Source organism: Mustela putorius, unplaced genomic scaffold (assembly GCF_011764305.1).
Source record: "Mustela putorius furo isolate JIRA1106 unplaced genomic scaffold, ASM1176430v1.1 tig00000695_pilon_pilon_pilon, whole genome shotgun sequence".
NCBI classification, from domain to species: domain Eukaryota; kingdom Metazoa; phylum Chordata; class Mammalia; order Carnivora; family Mustelidae; genus Mustela; species Mustela putorius.
In genome coordinates this window covers 5852768-5877190 of record NW_025421447.1, presented here as the reverse complement: position 1 = coordinate 5877190, position 24423 = coordinate 5852768, and the positions used below count along the sequence as shown (strand labels likewise).

The 24423-nt window shown below is 58.9% G+C and overlaps 1 protein-coding gene across 6 annotated transcripts in view; it reads right to left on the bottom strand.

The window, feature by feature from the left end:
- Positions 1 to 5703: 5703 nt before the first annotated feature.
- Positions 5704 to 24423, bottom strand: part of NLRP1 (NLR family pyrin domain containing 1) — a 31393-nt gene continuing 12673 nt past the window's right edge. The window contains exons 5-17 of one of the 6 annotated variants that reach the window (XM_004760472.3): positions 22308 to 23931; positions 21131 to 21301; positions 18499 to 18669; positions 17955 to 18125; positions 16745 to 16834; positions 15089 to 15231; positions 14303 to 14468; positions 12861 to 13084; positions 9393 to 9655; positions 8858 to 8983; positions 7734 to 7872; positions 6779 to 6823; positions 5704 to 6349 (exon numbers count right to left, since the gene is read on the bottom strand). In XM_004760472.3, coding sequence (XP_004760529.1) covers positions 6012 to 6349; positions 6779 to 6823; positions 7734 to 7872; positions 8858 to 8983; positions 9393 to 9655; positions 12861 to 13084; positions 14303 to 14468; positions 15089 to 15231; positions 16745 to 16834; positions 17955 to 18125; positions 18499 to 18669; positions 21131 to 21301; positions 22308 to 23931 — 3671 coding nt within the window. In that variant the 3' untranslated portion in view covers positions 5704 to 6011. The other 5 variants (XR_006607633.1, XR_006607634.1, XM_004760471.3 and 2 more) reach the window with 5 other exon arrangements.

The window sequence follows — 24423 nt, the reverse complement described above, 5'->3', positions numbered from 1 at the left end:
CACCGGGGTTCCAAGGCCAGCAGGGTACCCCTGTGGAATGCGGGGGAAAAGCCACAAGGGCTTTTGGGGTCCGGGGGAAGGGGGTGTATGCTGTCAGGCTCAGACTGTCATCATGGAGCTCATGGCCTCCGGTAAGGGAAAGGCCGAGGGGAAAGCAGGTCCGGAGCGCAGGGGACATGTCCGAGGGAGCTCTCCGTCTCTCCACCCTGCAGTGTTGCCACGGATCCCTGGCTGGGCCAGAGCCCACCACGGAGCCGCAGGGCCCAGATAGTATTTGTGAAATGAGTAAGGAAGGGGAGGGATGAATAGCGGTTGGCAGCAGCAGACTCACATCTCAACCCCCTCCCCGCTCCCGTCAGCTGCCAGAGCTTCCAGACGGCAGGCAGCTGGAGAGGCTACGACCCTCCCACGCTCCTGCGGTAATGTGAGAAAGGTGGGGTGGCTTGGGAAAAGCAGTTCAGCAGTTTCATAAAAATTTAAACACACATGTGCCAGTGTCAGGAATTCCACTGCCAGCGACTGCCCATGTGACAGGAAGACGGGTTTTCACGCAGAAGCAGGGACTGTCCGGGAAGGTCCACGGCAGCGGCGTGGCCGGTAACAGCGGCGACCCGGGAGCAATGTGGATGCTCTTCAGGTGATAAGCGGGTGACCCGAGGTGGCTTAGCCGTGCCACGGGGGGGGATACTTCACAATAGAGAGAGCTGCATCCTGGAGGAAACTCAGAAACATTTCAGTAAGTGCACAAGACCAGACTGTATGGTCCCGCTTGCAAGAAATACCCAGGACAGACACACTCATTTATAGAGACGGAAAGCAGATGGGGGATCGCCGGGGCGGGAGACGAGGAACCAAGGAGGGCCTCAGGGCCGCTTTCTGGAGGGACAAGCACGTCCTCAACCCCAGCACTGGTGGTGGTTATGCAGCTCTTGAATTTTTCTACAATTCATTGCTGTGTCCATGTAACGTGGGGGACTCTTGTGACAGGAGAGTCATCCTTCAAAAAGGCCATGGTCTTAAAAAACCAACCTCGCTGAGTTTTCGCTTCTTAGATACCAGCTGGGCAAAACAAGACAAAACAAAACGAAAAGCATGGGTTTTGTTTGCAGTTCTGATGGTCAGGTTCTCCCGGGTGGAGCTGATTCGACTGATCTCTAGTGGATCTGGTCCTTCGTCTGGCAGGTCCGGTGACCGAGTTCTCCAGCAGGCTTCCTTGAGCTCATGCACATGGTGGTCTCAGGGTTCCGAGCACAGACCCGGGGAACCCTGCAGAGCACAAGGACCATTCTGGTCTCTGCTCGTACTGTGTTTGCTGTATGCGGCCTGGGGCTCCAGGGCACAGGGGAGCAGGTGGCCAAGAACCTGTCTGGGGGATCCAGGACCCCGTGTGAGCACTGGGGAGCCCCTGAGCCTCAGAGCCCGTGTAAGCCTCAGAGGGGAGCCGAGCAGGTCCCAGAACGCCACACGGACACTCACGTCCTTTCACAGTAGCCCCTCGCCTCTTACTACTGATGTAGAGCCAAGGATCCAAGACTAAAGAAAAGCTCCTTGTAGAAGGACGTCTCTTGCCGGATTGCTCATCATGGCCAAACATTGTTGGAAGCCAACTCAGGGTTAGATAGGGAGGATGGGGGTTCAGTGAACGTCCCCACCGGATGGAACCCCACACTGTCTTCACACGGAAGGACTGAGACTCTTGGAGGGTCCTTGTGATGATCCCAGTCAACGTGGGATAGGCAGGACTTAAAACCACACGTGCTAGGATGTCAACGCCACGGAAATGTATTCCTGTAGAGAGAGGCCAGAACTGGGAAGGTAAAGAGGGTCTTTTTCGCGCTGTCTGGATGGCGAGATCATGGGGTGATCGTTTTCTCCTTTTTCCAGGCTCCATGTACCATTGTTATGTTATTTTTTTGAGCAACAGAAGCAATTAATAGGTGGGAACCAGGGGTCACCCTCAGGGTCCACAGTGGCCTGTGGCTCATGTTCCCATCATTGCCCACACCCACGGAGGACCTCCCCCAGCTGTCTGGATGGCCTCACGTTGCCTAGCAACCACGGGCTCAGCAGCAGTTGCTAGGAAACCAGGGACAGAGCCAGGACTCATGACTCAAGGACCCTTGAGTCATGCTCCCCTCCGGCTTTCCTCCCCCTCCGACGCTCTCTCTCCCAGTTCCCCGCCATGTTGGGGCCCACCCGCTCCTGACATGCAGACAGCCCACCACAGTGCCGGGATCATGGGCTTGGGGGGACTCCCTTACTCCCCCTCTTCCAAGATTAGGGCCTGGATTACAGGAAGGGCATGGCTTCAAGCTCAAGTGTGTACTGTTCTCATCGTCCGGGCGGGTACTGCCTGCCTTCCTGAAGGGCCCTGCGGCAATGATTTAGAAAAGCTACTGAGCTTCAGCCCAGGCCTTACCACCCCGAAGCACCTTGGCCAATGGGAGCCTTAAATCCCAGACCCGCGAATGAATTCTTTGACGCAGTTCACACGGGCCTCTCTAAGCAGCTTACTTTAAGGAGAGACGGAAGTCATCTCAGATGGATTCACCGGAACACAGCGATGCTGGCACCCCTTGGCACCCCACCCTTCTTGCTTCCGGCACCTTCAACTTGCCCTCCCCTCACATCTCTCCTAAGGAGGAGGCTCCCTTCCTCCTCCATCTGATCCCCCTTGGGTGCCCCATTCGAAAGCGAGCCAGAAAGGCGGGACCAGGGTGGGTGGACGACAGACATGAAACGTGGCAGCCTCCTAGATGGCTCCGCCCCTGGGACCGGGGATGGCTTCTTCTAAGTGGGAGTGTTGATGTGAGCGGGTGAACCTGCTTGTGTTCAGTGGGGGCCTGGTTTCCTGGTTCCCAGACACCCCGTGGCATGGGTCCCGGCCTCGTCAGCTTACCCTTTGCAGACCTGCCCCCAAATCCAAGGGATCAGCAACGTTTCCAACGTCTATGATCCGCAGTGACGAATGATCACTCATGACTTCTGAGAACCAGGGCTGATGGGCAGAGAGCCAGATAAGGAGCTGACCCTCTCTTCTAGGTTGGGATGATGCAAGCCTGACTGTGAGTCAGACACCTCTAGGGCAAAGGGCATTAAAGTGCTCCAAGGGTGGGATGCATTGTATTTTCCAAAGATGGCTAACCAAAGTCTACCCTACCCGTGTGGGCCTGGTCGTCTTCAAATGTCGCTAATGGAGAGGTGGGGTCCGGTTACCTCCCCTGGGACATGTGCGCGTGTGCACGCATGTGTGTGTGTGTGTGTGTGTGTGTTTGCTCCAATCATTAGAACATGGTGATGTGTGACTTCTAAGGCTACGTCATCAAAGGCTACAGCTCCGGGGCGCGTGAGTGGCTCAGTGGGTTAAGGCCTCTGCCTTTGGCTCAGGTCATGATCTCAGGGTCCTGGGATCGAGCCCCGCATTGGGCTCTCTGCTCAGCAGGGAGCCTGCTTCCTCCTCTCTCTCTCTCTGCCTGACTCTCTGCCTACTTGGAATCTCTGTCTGTCAAATAAATAAGCAAAATCTTAAAAAAAAAAATTAAATGTTCAAAGGCTACAGCTCCTACTTCTCTCCAGCTAAGATCTGAGCTCCTCTTGATTTTTTAGTGTCTCGAGCAAAATACATTTTGTCACCTTTTAACCCATAATAGCTGGGAGAGCACACAGCTAGAATCAAGGGAGACATGGTGGCCGGAGAAGCGAGGTAGGAGACGCAGTCGGAAAGGCTGGGCTACCGAGCCCAGGGCACTTTGGCCGTGTGATCCTCCCAACAGAGGACAAAGCCCTCCAGCGCGGTTGAGCTACTTTTCTCTCTTGTAGACCAACAGAAGTTCTGTCTACTGATGCCCGGGGTGACTGCTGAGAACGCGTGTTAGTCACCGCTCTGTGGGCTCGGCGGGCTCCACTGAGCCAGCTCAAAGCTATCATTGTGCCTGGGGTTCAAAACCGTCACCCCCACAAAAAGAGGACAGAGCTCACCTGTGTGGTGAATGACGTTTAAAGTCAAAGCTGCCTGGAGGCGGGATGAGCCAGCCCCGAGGCAGGGAGCGTCTCATTGCTGGCAGCATTCAGGGGTGGGGCGCCCCGTACCGCATTCCACCGCCTCCGCTCCTGAAGTCCACTCGACTTACAATCAATGGTACACACTTCGGGTGTAAATTTGGTGTTTTGTCCTATGTCTATACCCACGAACCCACAGCAATTATGAGCATAAGTACTGACGTGGGAAACAGAGGCAGAGGAACATTCGTTAAATTTCCCTACTTCTCTCCGGTTTGTTGGCGGGTCCTTGAATCAGGCAGAGGGACCCTGCTCTAGGGACTCAGCTGCTTTGATGTTGACGCTTGGCTAAGGGCAAATGGCCATCCTAGCCCGACCCCCAGGATCCTGTAAGTCCACTTCAACATACAAAAATTTTTTTTTTTTAAAGATTTTTATTTATTTATTTGACAGACAGAGATCACAAGTAGGCAGAGAGGCAGGCAGAGAGAGAGAGGAGGAAGCAGGCTCCCTGACGAGCAGAGACCCCGACGCAGGCTCGATCCCACAACCCTGGGATCATGACCTGAGCCAAAGGCAGAGGCTTTAACCCACTGAGCCACCCAGGCGCCCCCAACATACAAAAATTCTTTTGGAGACTTCCAAGATGCACTCTGGCGGTCATCCCCCAAGCTGTGGCCACCGAGACACGTCCGCTGGGTCTCAGGACTCGGGTTTGATTGGATGGTAATAAATGATCTTCTCCCAGCAACAGCGGGTCCCCTCAGGGTCCTAGAAGCTCTGTTTCCAAAATACCTGGGAGGCTGACTCTACTGTAATCACCTCCCAACTTGGAAGCATACAGTGGGCCACACCTCATGTCCCCAGGGCAGCTTTCTGCCCACGGGCCCTGACCCTGTGCTTTGAAAAAACCACCTTTTTGCACCAAACATGTCTCAAAAATCCTTTCTTGGCTGTTGTGACTTCAAACCCTAACATCTTTCCTACACCAAGGGGGTGTGGGCCCAAGTGGATACCAGGGAGAAGGGACTCCGGGAGAGGAGGGTGACCGCGGGGGGAGGGGTACAATCAGCTTGTGCTTCCGAATCTTGGGCAGAACTATCTCTCCTGAGTTGAGAACGGCGTAACGTCTTACATCTAGAATTGTCATAAGCGTCTTAATACGGACAGGTTCTGTTCTAAGGTTGCTGGCTCACTGGGACAGTGGGGTGGCCTACCGACTTGGGGATTGTTATGAAGGCGGCCCTGGTTTCCCGTGGACGGTATGGTCACCACGAAGGGAGCTAAGGGATGTATCGGGGGAGGATCCCTTTAACATCTGCCTATTAATACAGCCTGACTTCAGGCCCACTGTGTGCCAGGCTCTGTGCTAGGCTCTGGGGATAAACTGACGAGCAGATCGGTCATGGCTCCTGCCCTCTGAGAGCTTTCCATGTGAGGGGGAGGCCAGCGATGAAGCCGGAGGGACAACGCCGTGTGTCCAGTGCCCTGAGTGCTGCGGGAGCACGGGGCAGGGGGCCTAGGACAGGGGAAAGGTCAGGGAGTCTCCGCGCATGGGGGATGTCGAAGCTAGAATCCGCTTCGTTTCCCCCGTGGGGGCGTCTTTCTTCACCCCTCCCAGCTCTAGCGACCCGTCTGGACTCCACAAACGACAAAGCGCACTTTGGCCTAACTAACAGAAGAACCCAGCTCAGCAAGAACAACTGAAAAATAAATCTCTTTTATTGCCCTTATTTCCAAGTCATCAAAACCCCCCAAGGTGTCCACTCCCACCATCTGTCTCTAGTCGGAGGGGCCGGCCCTCTGTCTCCCTGCTCCACCTGGAATCTGGGAAGGGCTCTAGGCCTGGGCTGCGGTAGCCACCACACCAGGCTCCAGGGTTAGGCTTCTAGCAGATGCCCAGAGGCATCACGGGAGCCCCGTGACCCTGGAGCGAGAGGGAAATCCAGCAGATGGGCCCTTGCATCCAGAGGAAGAGGCTGAGGCCCAGCGAGCCGTCCGCGGAGCCAGCGTCACGGCAGGGGCTGGGTCGGTGGGGAGGTGCCCCGCTCTCTGTCACCACCCCACGTCTCCCAGAGCTCCATGATGAGGTAAGGGTGGGTCTCCTTCAGAGCTTGGTAGACTTGATCCTTGCAGGCCGGGTCCCAGGACCTGCTGAACCTGAACAGCTCCCGCATCTGGTTGGCGGCCGTGGCCTTAGCGCGCACCCGCTCGTACTGCTCCTCACTCAGCACCTGCCCCAGCAGCTTGTCAAGTACAGGGTCCACTGTTGTCACTCGAGCCACCAACTGCTCCCGATGCCGGTCCAGAAAGTGCAGCGAGGCCGGGGCACCGGGGGGTGCGGGCGAGGCTGGCCACGGGCATAGAAGAGTTCCCACGGAGGCTCCTACCCTTTGACCCCTCCACGTCACCCTCTCGGGCTCTCTTCACTCACTCCCTCTGCACTCCTGGCTCCTTCTCCCCCCGCAAAGGCATTTGACCACCAGAAGGTCCAGCATTATTCGGCTGGAGCTGGGGGTGGGTGGGGCCATGATGGGGCCCCCTCTGAGGCCATCCAGCGTGGAGAGACCCCCTTCTCCTTCTGTGGAGGAGATTCCAGGGCCCCTCCCGGGCAGGAGTAGGAGGACAAGTAGGGTCCTAGGGCCCCCGCCACCCTCCAAGGCCTGGTCCCTGTCAGGGATGCAGCAGTAGAATCCCCTCCTCTCCTTCCCCTTCCCTCCGGGACAGACAGTGCGCCCCAGACTGCCCTGGCGCTGGGTCTCCAGCAGCTGATACTGACCTGCGGGGGCTGGGGGGACCAGAGAAGACGTGAGCTGGAGGTCCCCTGCAGGGAGACAGAGATGGTCTGTGAGGGTCCTTGAAACCCCTGCCCACACTCTGATATTCTTGGATTCTGACCAGCAGCTATGGACAAGTTCTGGTCATACTCTGGAGCGAGGGCTGCAGGGGTCCTTACAGATCGCCCAACTGAGTCCCTTCCTTGTGCATGTGGGGAAACTGAGGCCATGCTCATAGTGAGAGAGACACACACACACCAGAATCCCAGAAAACACGGTTTGGTCCAATCTCGGGCCGAATGGATCTCAGGTTCCTCGCTACATCACATGGGCTATTTCAGATGTCCCTGCCTTGAGTGGGGCTCCACCTCCTTGTCCTTGTTTGGTCTGGGGTGCACAGACCAAATCTGTCCGTCCTGGATTTCAGTGTCAGAATCAAGAATTAAGAAGCACGACCGAGAAACTTAGCACTTGGAAGTAACGGGTGAGTTTCAGCAGGAAGGACACACAGACACCCACCCGTGGAGGTCCTGGGGCCCATCCAGACTCATCACCAGCAGGAGCAAGCACCGACAGAGGGAGGTGACCAGGATGGCAAAGAATTGAAAGACCGAGAGGGAAGAGGACACTGGGAGAATCTGTAGCTATTAACGTACTGAAGAGCGGGCGGTAGGGAGACCGCGCTCATGGAAGGATCCAGATTAGCCTGTCGGATGCACCCCGGTTGGCCTGATCCTTTGCACCCTGTAACTCTTCTGTTCTTGTTCACGAGAAACTTTGCCAAAGGCCCTGTGACCCAAATCCACTAGTTCGAGGGCAGCGTGGCACCCCGTGGCCTGTGGTTGAGAGCTGCGGCGGGCAGGAGGGGTAACCCGAGTTTGAATTCTGCTCATACACGCAGGCCACACGCCGGCACCGGCTGCTTCCCGCCCCTGAGCTCCCCGCCCTCGACTTTACCTGGTTTCACCAAGGCTTCCCACACCACTGCGCCACTTCCGTCTTTCAGCTGCAGCCTGAGACCCGACCCCAAGTCTCCAACGTAGAATTCAGAGTAGAGCTGGGGTTGTCCGGGGCTGCGGTAGCAGAGCTCCAGCTCCTGCGGGGAGAGGCAGCAGGCCAGTGAGCGTGTCCTGGGGCGGCGGGTTCCGCCGCAGTCTGCGCCGATAGTTCACCGCCACCTTCAGCCATGGCTCTTTTCCTACTTTCCCCGCAAATCCTGAGTCGGGGTGGGGGGACGGGGCGGAGAGCGCCGTGGACACCGCGTGGACGAGTCAGGACACGCCTGTGCATACGCGGTGGCACAGCCTAAACCAGGCCTCTCCCTCTGCCGCCCCGATCGTGACCCCGAACCCGCGCCTCGCCCACTGCTGGGCTGTCTTCTCAACGGGTCCTAAACGTGACCCACTATCAGACCCCTTCGCTGGCTCCGCTGGCCAACGTACACCCAGTACAGGGCTTCCCTAATCCCTCCTCTCCCCACCACGCGCTGAGTCCTGCTGGCTCCGCGGCCAACGTGAGTCACCAGCCGCAGAATCTGGGCGGCGGTGAAGACTGGGCTCCGCGGACGCACATCCGGGGACCCGACATTGTTGGTCTCCTGCCCAGACGCCGGCCGAGGGGAGCTAGAGGCGGCCAGCCCCCCCGCAGCGGGGCTCGGGGTTCTCACGCACTGACCTGAGGCTGCCGTCCCCGCCGCCCAGTCCTGGGGGGGACAAGCACGATCTCACGGAATGGCCCCTTCGGATAGGTCACTGTGAGACCATGAAACACCAAACATGACCCTCGCAGAACGCACCACTTGCTTCCTCCCTGCCTCGCGTGGCTCGCCTGGAGATGCGGGGTTCACCGAGGCTCTCGGCTTGGCCCTCGCCTCTGGAGCACGTGTCCACTGTCTTCCCCGCTCCCCCGGATACTCCCCAGACACTCCCCAGGGCACAAACTCTTGGTAAGCCTTGCCCATCCTGATTCAGGCCCCTTCCTCCAACCAGCCTCCTTCGTGGGGCTCTTGGAAGCCCTGCCCCTCATCGGCCTGCCCGAGCTGCCCGCCCTGGGGTTCCCCGCATGACCGCTGGCCCGCTCACCTTGGGGATTGCTTCTAGTGTCTCTGAGCTGGACACAGTGTAGCGGGAGCCCAGGTAGAGGGAGCCCAGTGGGGGTGGCTTGCGGATCTGCACGAACTGGAATGCCTTCTCTTCGTCATCGATGGCCTGTGGGGCGCACAGAGCGGAGGTCAGGGGAGCGGCTGCCACCGGGCTCAGCAGTTGGTCCACGGAATTCCATCCGTGGAATGTGTCTGAGCCTACAGGGGCAGTGCTGCTACGAGTCTGTGTGGGTGGCGGGGGCTGCTCTGCCTTCCGCAGCCTGCTGCCGGGGAGCCCTGCATGGGGCCTCTGTGAGGCCAGGTGGGACTTGGGACACTGCTGGAGAGGAAGTGGGGGGAGGGGATGGAGGTGGTTTGGGCAGCGATGCCTGGCAAGAGGGTCCCTAAGCTGACTCATGGAAGGTAGCCCAGGGCTCACCCTGTTCCTGCTTAGCCGTGAGTGGGGGGCTCTCTGGCTGCACCCCATGTCTGCCCACAGCCCGCCCTGGCCCGGCCTTCCTGGCTCCCAGGGCCACCTTCCGAACACAGCAGTCGCTGGGGATCAGGTAGAGGTGGAAGACAGTCTCGTCCGGGCGCGTGTGGTGGTAGAGCAGCACCATGGAGGTGATGGGGAGGAAACGCAGGGCAGCGTGGATGGTCCGCAGGAACACTCCTAGGGGCGAGAAGCTGGGGTCCTCCAGGACTACGTGGTACAGCTCCACTCTGGTGGGCTTCTCCAGCAGCATCCCTGGCTCTTTAAAGTGGGCCACCTGGAACAGGGAGGTGTCCACACAGCCCCCTGCCAAAGCACAGCATCAAGACACAAGGTTTAGTGCCCTTGTGGGGTCGGGCTGGGCTGGGGCAGCAGGTTTCGGGGATGAGGGCTGAGTGGTCTGTCTGGGGCAGGGGGCGGGGGGGAGGTCCACCTTGACCTGGGACCTTTAGACACTGTGGGCCATCCTGTCTCCAGGGCAGGAGCACGGCAGGAACTCTCTGAGCCAGGCCCACACCAGCCCCAGCCCCTGGTCCCGGCGCCGGCGCCGGAGGAAGCGTGGGGGCAGGGGTTGCTGGCCTCCAGTAGCCGTGCTGGCGTGGACCTTGACGGTGAAGGCCGGCAGGGGAGGCCAAAAGGGGCACCAGCAGCAGGAAGGGACGGTGGGGAAACAGAGCCACTAGTGTGGCATGTGCATGTGTCACACGTGCCCTCTCTGTTTTGGGAAGGACCTCCTCTTCCACCGTCCTGAGGGTTTCGGCGGGATGGAACAGGGCCTCCCTTGCCAGAAGCCACTGCTCCCTGCAGCTGAGACACCCTCGTTGGCCCCAGACTGGCCCCCTGGGGTGCTCCTCAGGGGCCTGGATCTGGAGGCAGTGGAGCGCAGGGGACGAGGCCGGGACTCTTCTGGCAGCCGGCTGCGGTGGAGAGCCCCGTGGCCGTGGTGCTGGTGGGAGGGTCTCGTGCTGTGGGCCGAGGTCCCTCCCTATATTTCTTGCTGCCACTCGGGTGTCTTGGCTTCTCAGCACCCTCTGCTCATTGTCTTTTCTTTCTTCTTTTTTAAAGACTCACTGCCCAGTCTGTCGTTAAACCTATCAGCGACCCCAGAACCATCCTTTCCCACTGAAGGGCGGTGTCTTTGTGCCAGTGGGTTGCAGAGAGAATAGGAGCGACGGGGGAGACCCGGGAGTGAGGAGCTGCCTCTGGCAGGCCTGCCGGGAGACGTTCAGAGTCACTGTCGAGAGCAGGGGCTTCAGATGTACGGGGCTCAGGGACTCCTCTCTGAAGATGTCCGGTAACCTCTGCCCTGTGACAGGAACGACCTTGGCACTGCAGTCCTGGAGATCACGGCCCAGCACGAGCGGGCACAGATGGCAAATAGGACAAAACAGAGAGCATCCCGAGCGCCATTGGCCTCCTTGTCCAGCCTTGGCCACTGCCGCCCCTGCAGTCCAGGACCCCGTAGTTGTTCTGTGGCTGGTCCCGCAGCTCTGCCCTCCCCGTGGAGCATGTCATTGGCACCTTCCAGGCTCAGGTGCACGGCTGAGGAGGAGGAGTAAAGCAAAACTGTCCTGGTCGAGGAGGAACACGGGAAGGCGGGGTGTGGAGCGCTGTCCCGCAGGGCGGTCAGGGATGGGGGCTGCCGGGGTCTGAGTCCCGGTGAAGCACCCCTGGCTCTGAGGGGCTGACCAGTTACGTGGCCTCCCTGTGCACCAGCAGCAGCACAGGGCCCACGAGAGCGGAGGCCACGGTCTCTCATTGCTGGGCAGAGCCTGCTGTCCACTCGGTCCCTGACAGGGCACCTGGAAGCCCCCAGGCCAGGGTCCCCCTCTGTGGAAGGGGCAGGAGGGTTGTCGTGGGTGCCTACACCTCCCTCCCAGTTTCCCCATGTGGACGGGTCTCGGCACCCGTCTTGCACCTGCCCTGCCCCTGCTTTACTCTGGAATCTTCCCCAGTGACCCTGTCTGTCCATCCAGACGCCCCTGGGACCCCCCCCCCCCCGCTTGCTCCTGGCCCCCATGCTGTCTTCCCACAGCGTCAGTGGTTCACACTGAGCCTGTGTGGTCTTGACAAACGACCTCCCGGGTCCCCAGAACCGGCCATGTTTTGTTGGATTTACCCACACGTGTCTTCCCACGTCTGTGGCGGGTCCCTGCTGCGCCCCACTCCTTCCCACTGCGCCCAAGGCGTGTCGTCCTTTAGGATTGCCTCCCACCGGGATTCGTTTGCGGAAACCTCTCTCAGTCTTCGTTTGCGTGAAGCATTTCCACCATTGTGCTCTTCTCTTGGGAAGTGACTTCTCTGGGTTTGCAATTTTCCGATGCACATTGGTCATGAGGGGACCTTGGAGACACGTCCAGAGCCGCGTTCAGAAAGCCGTGGTCAGCCTCGGGGCCCCACCCTGTCGGGCGTGTGTCTGTCCTTCCGGCAGCCACCGTGACCTTCTCTTAGGCTTCCCTTTTCCAGTCTCACTACGATGGGTCCAGATTTCTCTCTCGCTCTCTCTCTTCCGCTTTCGATTCTTTGGATTTTTTTCATCCTGAGAACGAAGTCACATCTTTCGGCCACGGTTGACATTTCTTGGACGTTTCTCTTCTTCGAGCACTGCTCCTTCTCTGTCCTGTCCCTCCTGTCCTCCTGGGTTCTCACTAGACGGGTGTTAGACCTTCTGACGGTCTCTTCCACATCACTGAATCCTCACTCTTCTCACATTTTTAAGTATTTTCTGGAAGTTAGTCTGTTTCAGAACTTGGTAAGGAGGCCACGTGTATTTTACACATCTCACGTGTATTTTAAGGACTCCTTCTTCAAGGCATGTGTAATGTTGTGATTTTATGTGCAGTGTCTGGGGATTTCTGTGTCGGACGTGTTTGTGGGGCTGATTCGGGGACCTGCCATTTCCACTGGCTCTCGCCCGCGGCGCCTCGTTCACTGCCTGGGACGTTCCTAGCGGGGCGCTTGTGGTCATTGGGACTTTACTGCGGGGGCAGGCCCACAGAGGGGAGAGAGGTCAGGGAAGTTACGTTGTTACCCTTCAGGACTCCGTAGCCTCCCGGGAAGCCCCTGTTCGGGGCTTCGGCTCCCAGAGGGTGTCTGGCGACATGGGGTCTCCCCTGCCTGAAGTGTTAGTCACGCGCCTCCTCGGGCGCTTGTCCCTGGGAACCCCAACAGCCCCATTTGCTCCTTTGCTCTCACTTTGTACATAGCCTGGTCTCTTCAAAAACCGCCACCGAGCACGCGGCCCGTTTCCTGCTGGGACCGTGAGGCACCCGACCTGGGTATGGAGCTCTGAGTAGATGCCATTCTCATTAGTTATCGAGGAGAATGCTTCCTACATAGGGAAACTTTCGAGTCGTTCAGGCGAGAAGAATTATGAGACGGGGAGACCAAATGCTTCAAAAACACAGCCGCCCAGATCATGGCGAGCCCCCTCCGTCCCTCTGAGGAAGCCACGTGCTCCTCCCCCAGGACGTCGCGTCCCCCGGGGGCCCCCATGCCCCGCCCCACTCACCTCGGAGATCCACGAAGTGGGGGAGGTACACAGTCGCCACGGCCCCTGGCTTGACCTTGATGTCAAACAGAGGCCCGACCACCATCCAGCTCTGTTCCCAGGCCATCTGGTGCAGGAACTTGTCTGAGGCACAGAATTCAATGTCGATGGTCGCGGGCTCTCTCACCACGAAACGGAGACCTGTGCTGGGCCAGCGGTAGGAGCCAGCCATGGGCAAGTGAACTCTGGGGGGAACAGGGAGAGGGGGACACAGAATGACCCAATTCCATTTCACCAGACCCTTTGCAGAGCACTGGGGATCCAGGGGAGTGGCATGGACCCAGACGTCGCAGTCCCAAGGCCTGGGCCGGGAGTCCCAGTGCCTTTGCCCTCTGACGACTCTGGGCCCGTCTCTGAGCTCCATGAACCGTGTCCTCTGTGGACGGGGATGACAGACGTGCCCATCCCAGAGGCGTGAGTGCTCAGGGACCCGGGGCACGCAGAGAGATGAGCACACGCCTGGCGGCAGTGACGTTTCTGTCCTGATGAAGGCGATGAAACAGGAGAGTGTCAATGATTCGTGCCGGTCTGGTCTACACCATGACACGAACGACCCACGCCGGGGAATGAAAGCAACTCTGCAGGGGCCTCTGGCCACGTTCCCAAAGCTCCCCATGTGGTGAGCAGTGGGGCCATGGGCGGGCGGGGTCCGCAGGGGCGAGGGCTGGGGAGCCGTCTCTCCCCTGAGGCGTAGAGGAGCTCACAATCGTGACCGCAGATGCCGCGGCTGCCCGTTGTGGGCATCAGTCCGCCGGGACATGCAGGCCCCCTGAACACTGCCTGGGTCCACGCAGACCGGAAGGACTCGCTGTAAACACGACACCGGCTGATGGTTGTCATGGTAACAGGAGAAAAGGTCTTTCTCCACCTTTTCTTTGAAATGCATCACGCCATATTTAGTGGTAGAGTCGCCGGATATTGTGGATTTATGAAACACTCCACCAGGGGCGCCTGGGGGCTCCGCTGGCAGAGCGCCCGCGTTGGGCTCGGGTCGCGGCCTCAGGGTCCTGGGCTCCCTGCGCAGCGGGGGGCCTGCTTCTCCCTTGGCTCCCAGCCACCCTCCACTTGCGCTTGCTCTCAAAGAAACAAATAAGTAAATAAAATCCTCGAAAGGCTCCAACAACAGAAGATGGGAAAGCGGAATAAGTCTGGCAAGACAGCTGTCCGACCTGGGTGACGGGTAACGCAAGTACCTTGGACCCCATTTCGGCTCACGGTTGAGAATTTTCACAGTGGAACCTCCTTTTCCATGATAAAAGCACGGACTGAGGATCTCAGCCTTGTCCATGCCTGCAGGCTTGGAAGGGGAGGGGACCCCTGTGCCATGGGTGTGGTGGGGGGAAAGGTGTGAGGACGGTGACCTGGGAAGCCAGTCCCGGACAGCAGGCCTCCCCCACACTCACCGGTGCAGGCTTCTGTCTTTGTCAACCATCTCGATGGTCACAGGCCCCAGGGGACCCCAGAAATCATCCTCAGTCCCCAGAGGCCCCTTGTGCTGCAGGTCCTCTGGAGGGGCAGGAGAAAGCAGACCGACGAGTCCCTCCTGGACGACTGGAGGGGAGAGTCCCTCTGGAAACAGGCAGGAGAGTGGCCAGCTCTAGGTTCTCCTGTCTGGCCGCCCTGGCCCCTCATGGAGAGACCATGGCGGGGGCCCCTCCCAAGGCTGGACTGCCTGGCCCACGGCGGGGAGGGTCTGAAGTCTCTGTCCCTGCTCTTGTGACTGCCTCCCTGCTTGCTTGCTGCCTGCAGAGGGCCAGCCCTGCTGCCTCAGCCCAGCACAGCCCCAGCCCAGCTCCTGCCCTAGCCCAGCCCCTGCCCCAGCCCAGCCCCCAGCCCCTGCCCCAGCCCCAGCCCCAGCCCCAGCCCCAGCCCCAGCCCCAGCCCCAGCCCCAGCCCAGCCCCAGCCCAGCCCCACACACCCATCCAGCAGTGTTCCACTTCCCCGCACGCTACAGGGGGCAACTGTGAGCTGAACGTGGATCAAAAGATGGACGGCGGGGGCGGAGAGGTGACTTTCAGGCCCCAGCCCCCCAGGCTGGGACAGAGGGAGGCCAGAGTCCTGCCAGACTCTAGGACTGGACGGCTTTCCATGGGGTAGGTTCTCCTGGGGAAGCCCGCCCTGTCCCATGCCAGCGGCAGGGGTGGGAGCCACCCCTCCATGATGCTGCCAGCCTGGACCCCTCTACTACCTGACTCTCGTCTGTCCTGCTGGAGTGAGGATGTGCCGCTCGTCTCTCCCTCATGTGGGCCCTCGTTAGGCATCGTCTCGCGTGGGTCCTCGTTAGGCACCGTCTCGCGTGGGCCCTCGTTCGGCATCGTCTCACTCGGCTTCCTAGACACAGAGGCCTTCATTCTCCTGGGATCTCAGAGGAAGCTGGGCCGTCGCCATGACGTCCTCGCTTACATTCCGCTTGTCCCAGCTTGAACGTGTGGCCAGAGTTCAGGCTTCTCCAGTGGTCCCTTCCTTGGGAATGACCCTGTGAGGACTTATTTAGAAAATGTCCCTGCTCCCCTTCCCCCAGGGGATTTACAGGTAATAAAGCCCAGATACAAAGGTGGTTCAGGCCAGGTGGAGACATCCCATCCGTGGGGGGATGCATACTGTCTCCCTGGTTACCAAGGAGTATGGGCCCCCGTCCTCTGGGAGCCCTTTTGGCGCCAATCCCAGTCAAGGTGTAATAGGCTGGTTCAAATGTCTACTAGGGTAAATTGTAACTCAGTTGGTCACCTAGCCTCACTGTGGAGTTTCCTGTGTGTATTACAATCTGATTGGCCACCTGTGTGTGGCCAGGCCCAACCACATGGCCTTTGCCCTTAAAAGCTAGCCTGTGAAACTGAGAAGGGTCGCCCTCTCTTGGAAGAGGTGTGGCCCCGAACGTTCGATTAGATTCTTGATGCTTGGCGCGAAATAAAGCTTTGCTTGACCTTCGCTTTGTATCCGTCTCGCTCCTTTAATCACCGACCCATTATTGGGGCATAACAGACCCCATCTGCTCAGCCCTGCACGGCAGAGCTGGAACCGGGGGTCCTCCTGACCCCCCACGGCCCCTCTGAGGGCTGACAGGTCACTTGTCATTCCCCCAAAACAGAATTTACATTTCTAACACATCCCCAGGCCAGACGTCACTCAGAACGGGGCACAGCTGCCGCACTCGGCTGTGCTCTGTTCCTCAAAGGAGCCGAGCTCCGAGCCTTGCCTCTGCCCGGAATCCGCTCCCTTCTGGGCCCAGCAAACAGCTCCCGTCGTTCAAGGCTCAGCCCCGCTCCTCAGGATAGGGTCAAACCAGCCCCGAAATGCACTTCCAGTCCTCCTAGGGGTGCCGACTTGGGCTGGGGGATAACCGGCACGAAGTCCCCGTTCCCTGTGGCATGCGGAAGCTGTGGCGGGTCCGCGGGGAGCCGACGCCCGGCCTCATGTCCTTTCCCTCCGGACTGTGGGTGAGCACAGCAGCCGCCGGCGTGGGCACCAGCCGGTCAGGGCCGAAGTGCCCCAAACAGGGGGAGCAGGGGGGCTGCAGCGCATCCCCCGCGGGGAAGACGGACTCTGCCCCGGGCCCCCCAACCCCCAGCCTGCATTGGTCTGGTCCCAAGCTTCTCGCTCTTTGTCTTTGCCTCCCCCTGGAGGTCACTGTTCCTTGTTCCCGGCCCCACCCACGTTCCTGGAGCCTCTGTCCTGGTCTCCTCCCTGGTCCTCCCCCAAAGCAACTGGTTCTATTTGCATAAACAAACGGGCTTCTTCCTGGCTCTGGCTGCCTCCGCCCCATCTCTCAGGGACCCAATGACTCAGCTCGGGCCTGGGCCAGCCCCGTGGGGCTCTGGGTCTCCCCCGCCCCCAATGCCCGTACCATCTGCTGGGGATGAGCAGCGGCGGTTTCTCGTCCTCCAGGGCTCGGAGCATCCGGGTCACCTCCTCACTCAGCCCGGTCTGGTCCAGCCTGTGGGCACATAGGAAGCCTGGTTCTCCTGGGCTGTCGGTCACCCTGTCGGGGTCTCAGGGTGCTGGCCTCTGACATGGGTGGGTTGTCTCTGCGTGTGTGAGCCACATACAAGGCGGCAGGCGAGACGCTCCGCGCCCTGTCTGGGGAGGCGTGTGCCCCACTTGCCCCTTCTGTCGGAGCCGTCAGGTGTCCGTGTCAGCTTTGGGAGGTTCCCGTGTACCCCGTGCAGCCCCCGGTGTCTGGCATCCCAATGTCCAGTCCCCCACCCCCTCCGAGGGCCGAATGGAGCTGCCAGGGGCCAGGGCACAAGCGTCTCTGAGTGAGCCCCCCCCCCACGTGGCGCTGAGTGCCCCAGGGCCAAGCCGGGGGCCGCAGGGAGGGGTGTCGCCAGAAAGATCAATAGGCTTGTTTTCAGGCTCTGGAGGAAGGAGGTAGAGAGAGCCCATTGGGGACAGGACTCAGGGTGGGAGGGAGGGTCACCAGCTCTGCTCTGTGCTGGTCCTGCGGGGGGGGGGGCATCCCCCCTGCTGGGGCCTGGCCGGCTCCTGCTTCTCCTGAGGTCTCGGCCTCTGGGCCCCCCAGTCCACTGCGTCCTCCCCGACCCTACAGACTCAGAAGACCTTCACTCTCCCTTCACAGCCCCCGTGGAGCTCAAACGTCCCCATTTGTGCCTTAGCACATGACTCGCATCTTTTTGTTCCCGCTGGAGTGTGGCGTCAGGAGGGCAGGGCCCCGTCCTCCGCTCGCTCCCTCCTGTGGCCTCAGAGCCTGCCTGGGGCTGGGCCCACGGGAGCCCTGCGGGTCTCCTCACAGTCGCCCACCTCGTTCCTGATGATCACGCCGCCCCGTCCAATTCTCTGCGCAGACCCTCCGCCCTCTGACTCTCCTTGGACTCCCTGCAGCTCACAAGGCAGAACCGTTACACAGATGTGGGCCGCAGAGTCTCCAAGGAAGACCTCCCCGTGCCCCACAGCCCAGGTCAGTGTCGGAGCCGGCCAGGAGCCCCTGCTGACCTACATTTACGGGTCCTTCTCCCGCCCACTGGTGCCTCCACCACCTCGCCACCCTGCACGCCTCCTTCTCCCAGCCCCTGCCGCGAGGCCCCCGCAGGCCTTACCACAGGAGCCTGAGCTGGCAGGTCGGACGCCTGAGGCCTTCGCAGAGCAGCCGCACACCGGCGTCCTCCAGCTCGTTCTGCTGCAGGTCCAGCTCCGTCAGCCTGGGGCTGGCGCTGAGTGCGGAGGCCAGGGCCCTGCAGCACCTAGACGTGAGGCCGCAGCCGACCAGCCTGTGGAGGAGACGCGCCCCTGCCGCCGTCAGCATCCCGGGCCCCTGTCCTGGGGAGACCGTGGGCTGGTTTCCCTTTCTGATGCCCGTGGCCCTTAGGAGGGTCCGGGGCCTCCCCTTCTCCCGTGAGACTCCCCCGAGCCACTCGCCCGCTGGCCACACTCACCCCACTGACGGATCTGCCCCAGGGCCCCTTGCACGGGGGCACCAATCGTGTCGACAGGCCCCCAGAGCCAGCTGACATGGCAGACCCGGGGGAGCGAGGGCCTTCCGTTCTGCTCTGTGCTCCCCAGTGCCCGTCTGCCCCACGGATCTGGGGCAGCTCCCGCCCCCTCCCCAATCCACCCTTACAGACGGCCAGTGAGGACAGTTACCGCAGCCTGTGTAGCCGGCAGCCCGGCTCTTTCAGCCCGTTGCAGAGGCGCTCGACTCCTAGGTCCAGGAGCAGATTGAAGCTCAGCTCCAGCTCGGTCAGGGTCTCAGGGGTGTCCAGCACCCAGGCAAGGCCTATGCAGCCCTCAGCTGTGAGGCTGCAGTGGGTCAACCTGTGGGAGACACGTGACACCTTCGCCTCCCGGTGCTTGGCTCCCACGCAGCCCCGCTCCCTCCCTTCCATCTCCAAGGCAACCCGAGGCTCTTCCCTCCTGCCCTCTGGCCTCTGCTCTTCCCAGCACCTTCTTCCCCAAGTGATGGGCTCCATTCAACATGCCCCACCACGCAGAATGCACCGGGACCCTTGACCATGGCCCATGCAACCTCTTCCAGGGCCGTGCCAGTCTCCAGCTGTCCCCCGGGACTTTGCTGGAGTGTCCTAGATGGTCTTGGCTCCAGAGGCAATCAAGTCCTGAGCTCTCCCAGTGTTTCCAGTGAGGGCAACGAGTCACGTTGGCCTGACCTATCCTTGATGCTCTTGGGGGAGCATGCCTTCTTTCTGTGACATGACCCCAGGGAGTCGGCATGAGCCAGATTTGGGCTTTCCTGACAGAGGGGTCCTGCTGGTGCCGGCTGTGTCCTCACCTGGTTCCCGTCTCAGCTCTCCTGTTTCCGGTTGTGGAAACTGGGGCGAGACTGTTGACCTCTCTGGGCCTCAATTCTTATCGTCTGGGAACCAGAAATGGTTGTCGCTGCTATGCTACGTGATTCTTTCCTGAAGACCCCAGAGGACACAGAGATTATGAAGTTCTACACCCACGTGAGGGGTCCATGGAAGTCGGATGTCTTCCCCCAGGGCGTGAGGTTGGGTTTCTGAGTCCCTTGCAGAAGCCTTTCTGCCAGACCCAGGCAACTCTGCTTGCAACGGTTTTGGGAGGGGACCCAGGAAGTCACAACACAAGGCTACATTTGCCTTCTTACTCTGTTGGCTCCCCTTTCTCTCCAGCCCCCCAGCCTCTGGCTTTTCTTCACTTCCCTTGGAATCTAGCTTAGATTCCACGATCCGTCATTGCCAATGTCCTAAAGGTGACCTTCTGTCGCATCCTTCTGGCTAACCCCAAACTCTGCCATCTTCCTGTTCCCGAACAAAACCCCTACCCCCGCCTGAGTCACAGGGCAAGTCCGGCCATTGGGAACCACAACTAGGAGCCTTGGTGATGCTTGGCAGGTGGAAACCCCCCACTGTACAAAGACCATTTCAGAATGATGTCTTCCCCCAACCTCCACAGCCAACCCTCACACTCTCAGCAGACAACTGGACTCCTACCTCACAGAGGAGAACGGAGGCATGAGATGGAAACCCCGCAGCACCCCAGAGTCCTACTGTGTGCCTCTGTGCCTGCCTCCCTGGGTCCCGTCCCTGCCTGCCTTCCTGATACAGTGGAGGAGGCTGTCCCTCCTCTCCAAGGTCATTCTTCTTCCCCTCTCAGCTGCTTTCTCCTTCTTGTTTCGTTCACCATCAAATTTCAAATTTAGGTCTTCTTCTTAAATGCAAGCAACTGGTCAAACACACACACACACACACACACACACACACTCCCATTTAGCTGGTTCTGGTTTCCCTCTGCTTTAACTTGTTTCTCTTCTTTCCCACCCAAGTCTTAGTATTGTGGCCTCATTTTCTACCTGTCTCCCTCTGCTTCCTCCATTCCAGTCTGGATGTTGGCCCTGACATGACAGAGGCTGTTCCTGCTAAGACCACCGGACTGCCCTCATGCTAATCCAATGGTGGACAGCTTTTAGCCCTTGCTTTACATGGCTTCCCAGTAGCAGTGACCCCTGCTGGCCACACCGTCCTTGGAACCCTCCGTTCCCTTGGGCTCCATGGAGCACACTCTCCTGGCGCTCTTCCCACCTCCCTGGCAGCTCTTTCTCAGTCTGCTTTGTTGGCTTTTCTCTTCCTGAGCAGTAAACACTGGGGGGATTCCCCAACGCCTGACATGCAGTCTTGTCCTTACAAACGAATTTTAGGATCAGCTTGACCATGTCTGCAAGAAACGCAGCTTTGATTTTGATAGGGACTGAACTGAATCTGTGCAGTAGTTTGGGGAGTGTCGCCATCATAACGATATTAATTTTCTGATCCATGAACATGGGATGCCTTTCCATTACTTAAGTTATCATTTAATTTCTTTTAATCATGTTTTGTAGTTTTCGGTATATAAGCCTTGCTTTTCTTTTGCTAAATTTGCTCCTAAGTATTTCATTCTTTTTGATGCTATTGTAAGTGGACTTGTTTCCTTAATTTTGTTTTTGGGTTGCTCATTGCTAGTGTGCAGAAGTAGGACCGATTTTTACATGTTGACCTTATATCCTAAAATCTCGGTGAACGTGTTCATTAGTTCTGATGGCTATTTCTGTGGATTCTTCATGATTTTCCATATGTAAAATTATGCTGTCTCCAAAGAGCGATCATTTCACCTTGTCCTTCCTACCCTGGAAGCATTTGTTCATTTTTTTGCCCAACTGTCCTGGAGAGACCCTCTGGCAGGATGTTGAACAGAAGAGCCCTCAGCTTCCATCTCAGATCTCCTTCCCATCCCTGTTTCTGAGCAGGACCCACCTCAGACTCACCGCAGGGTTTCCAGGCAGCAGCTTGGGAACCTCAGGGCCTTGCAGAGACTCTGTACCACGGTGTTGCTCAGGCAGTTTCCACTCAGGTCCAGCTCCTTCAGTTTTCCAGTGGTCCGGAGAGTGAAAAAGAGAACCTCCCACCAGGCATCTGTGACTGGGAACCCTCTGAGCCTAAGGGAGGGGGAGAGGGGGAGAGGGACAGAAGCAGCATGAGCTGTGTGGGTAGGGTCTGGGGTGCACAGCCCTGCAAAGCCCCGTGCTTTTCCATCGGCCTGCCTACCAAAGCACCCCAGCCTTCTGCAGTCAGCACGAACTTTATCGTGAAAAGAAGAAAACGTAAAAAGATCAGAGAATAAATCCCCGAGTCCAACATTTCTTCCTCTGAGACCCTTTATCGTGCCCTACTCGTGGGCTCCCTCTCTTCCCCATGTTCCTGCCGAGCCGTCCCTGTGGGCACCGCTCTCCAGTCTAATTACGGGACAGGCATCCGTCTTCTCCCTCAGACTTTGAGTTCCTCGAGGGCAGAACTGTGTTTATTAGTCTGTGATCTCATAGCATAGAGCCTAGCGAAAAATCAGTCCTTAAGTGTTCATGGAATGAATCATCCCGGTGCTAAGTGATCTGGAGGGCGACCGTGCTGGGGGGACCCTGTAAGGGACGTTCACGGTGCTGCCGGGTTGGAGGGTGGTTTGAACAAGCTCTCCGCCAGCTCAAACGCAGTGGGTTTCAGGCTGTGCCTCATGGGCACAAAGAAGGAAGCCAGTTTTTCAGGGAAAAACAGAGACTCTCCTGCAGGCACACACATTCTCAGGTGACAGGCGGGACGTTTCAGCGCCAGTGGTATTGTCAACAGTCATGGGGGCGGTTGCCTGATGCAGCTGAGGGAGTATTTCTCCAAAGAGAGTGAGAAAGAGAGAGAGAGAGAAGTCAGGCTAGCGTGGGGGCAGAAATGTGCCCAGAGAGAAGGTGGCAGGCGTCACAGACACAGGATGGGGAAACCACAGAGGGCGCCCGCAGAGGCAGGCAGGACGCTGCACAGGATCCTAAGGGGACAGGGAGCTGGGGTCAGATTTGACAGTTTGAAGTCACTGGTGACCTCATTCCTCTAGCCCTGGGCACCAGGCTTAGGGGGATGGGACCTGCAGAGGGGTTGGCGGGAGGGGTGTGGGGTACTCACAGAGCCACATGGAGGGGGCTCCCCGTGTGTCCATGCTGTCCACGCTCGTTCAGTCGAAGCTCCTTCACGGTGCAGAATTTAATGCAGAACATGAACACTAGGAGCTCCAGGCTGGTGTGTACGCGCACCCTCGCCCCATGGAAGGGGGCCATCGCGTGTGTCAGGAAGTCCTTGTCCTGAATCTCGTACAAACAGTGCAGCATCGGCAGGGAGCTCTGCTGCAGAACGGGAAGCTGGTTCCTGACCGCCTCCTTGGCCCAGCACAACAGTTTCCGTTTCCTTTCCGCAGGCACCTTGCCCTGGAAGACGGCCTCCATCTCCCGCTGCACCGGCTCGCTCAGAAGTCCCAGGACAAAACACGTGGGTGGCACCCCAAACGGGTCAAGGCCCCCATACGCCTTTAGCAGGTCTTCCAGCCCTTGGATACTGTCGGGGGGATGGCACTCCTTGTCCTCACTCCCCAGCACGCAGGACACGGCTGCAAAGAACTCTTGGAGGTACTGGTGAGCAAAATCGTAGTCTGGGGAGGAGGGATGCTTCCGAAGAATGCCCATCTCTAAGAGGGCAGAGACAGTGTCCTCCAGCTCATGCTTCCTGAGATCCTCCCAAATGAGCAAGGTCTCTCTCTGCCTGATGCCCTTGGCAGCCAGAGAGCAGAGGCCCCTCAGTTGAGTCCCAAGAGGCTGGGCTGGCAGAGCCTGGGCAAGGTAGTGCAGACAGAGGGCAGTGGCAGTCTGGGAGGGCAGCCCGAGTGACTCTCCCCGCTCCATCTGCTTCTTCATGCAAGTGCAGACCAGCCAGGACACCAAGGGCACAAGACACATCGTCAACAGTGGTTGGTTTAACTCAACCGAGTGAAAGGCTCTGTTTGCTTTGTTTTTACTCTTGAAATATTTGTAGAAATATTCCTTCCGGCTGGACTCAGAGAACCCCAGGACCTTCACCCACCGTGGCTGCTCGACAGAGAGAATGAACAGGTGCAGAGCCGTGGTCCGCGCTGTGATCAGCAGAGATGCCCCGGGGAGGATGGTTTTCCTCAGCAACCCGAGCAGCAGTGTCTTCACCGGCTGCGGCTGGTCCCAGTATGGACATACTTCCGACTTCTCCTTCACAAAGACCCATTTTAGCTCATCCAAACCATCAAGGATGAGCAGCAGCTGTCCGGGCTGAGACAGGATCTGCTCGCTGGGAGCCGTGGGGGCAGCCCAGTCCTTTGTGATGAGCTCCTTGAGACTCATCGTCTTGGACTGGGCCAGCTGTCTGCAGCTGAAGTAGAAGACGTGTTGGAAACGGTCCCTGTAGAGCCGGCCTTCCTCCCAGGCCCTCCTCACCTGTCTGGCCATCACTGACTTCCCGACTCCAGCAACTCCGTGCAGTACAACTGCCCGACCTTCTTCCTGAGCACCCAGGCCCGGGCCAAATAAGTCTTTGACCTCAATCAACCGGCCTTGCTCCTCCGCCCCGCTGTGATGCCAGCTCCCCTTGCTCTGGGACTCCAGGAGACCGCCGCGAGGTTGATGGAGAAGCAGCAGCTCTATGAATTCTTCATGCAAACCCTCCTTTCCCCGTGACTTTGTGGGGCGGGGCCTCTTTCTCTTCTGGTGCTGGCGTCTTTCTCTGATTCCTACGCAAGGGAGGGAAAGAGGGGACATGAAGGCAGAGCTTACATCTGGTCCTCTGTTCATTCATTCGCTCATTCACTCGACAGCTGTTTTAGGCAGCCCCTCCAAGCCACGTGCTGTGCTGGCTGCCAACGCCAGCATGTTCTTGCCACTGCTGTGGAAGGAGTGTGGGCTGCCGGCAGAAAATCCCAGCTTGCCTCGACTTGACCAAGGCATGCTCCCTGGTGACTTCATGCTGCAGATAGTCACCAAGGGCTTGGTCTGTGCCAGGTGCCGCTCTGGAGGCTGAGGGTAAAGAGGGAAGGAAGCGTACAACGCACCTGCTCTCATTAAGCCTGTGGCCTGAGCCATTTGCTTCACTGGGCCTCAGTTTTCTCGCCTGTAAACTGGGGATCACGATATCTTCTTGTAGGAGGTCACAGAGGAGTGAAGGAGATAACATTGACCTCAGCACCCACCACGGAAGCGCAGGCCAAGACGGCCTTCTGCCTGCA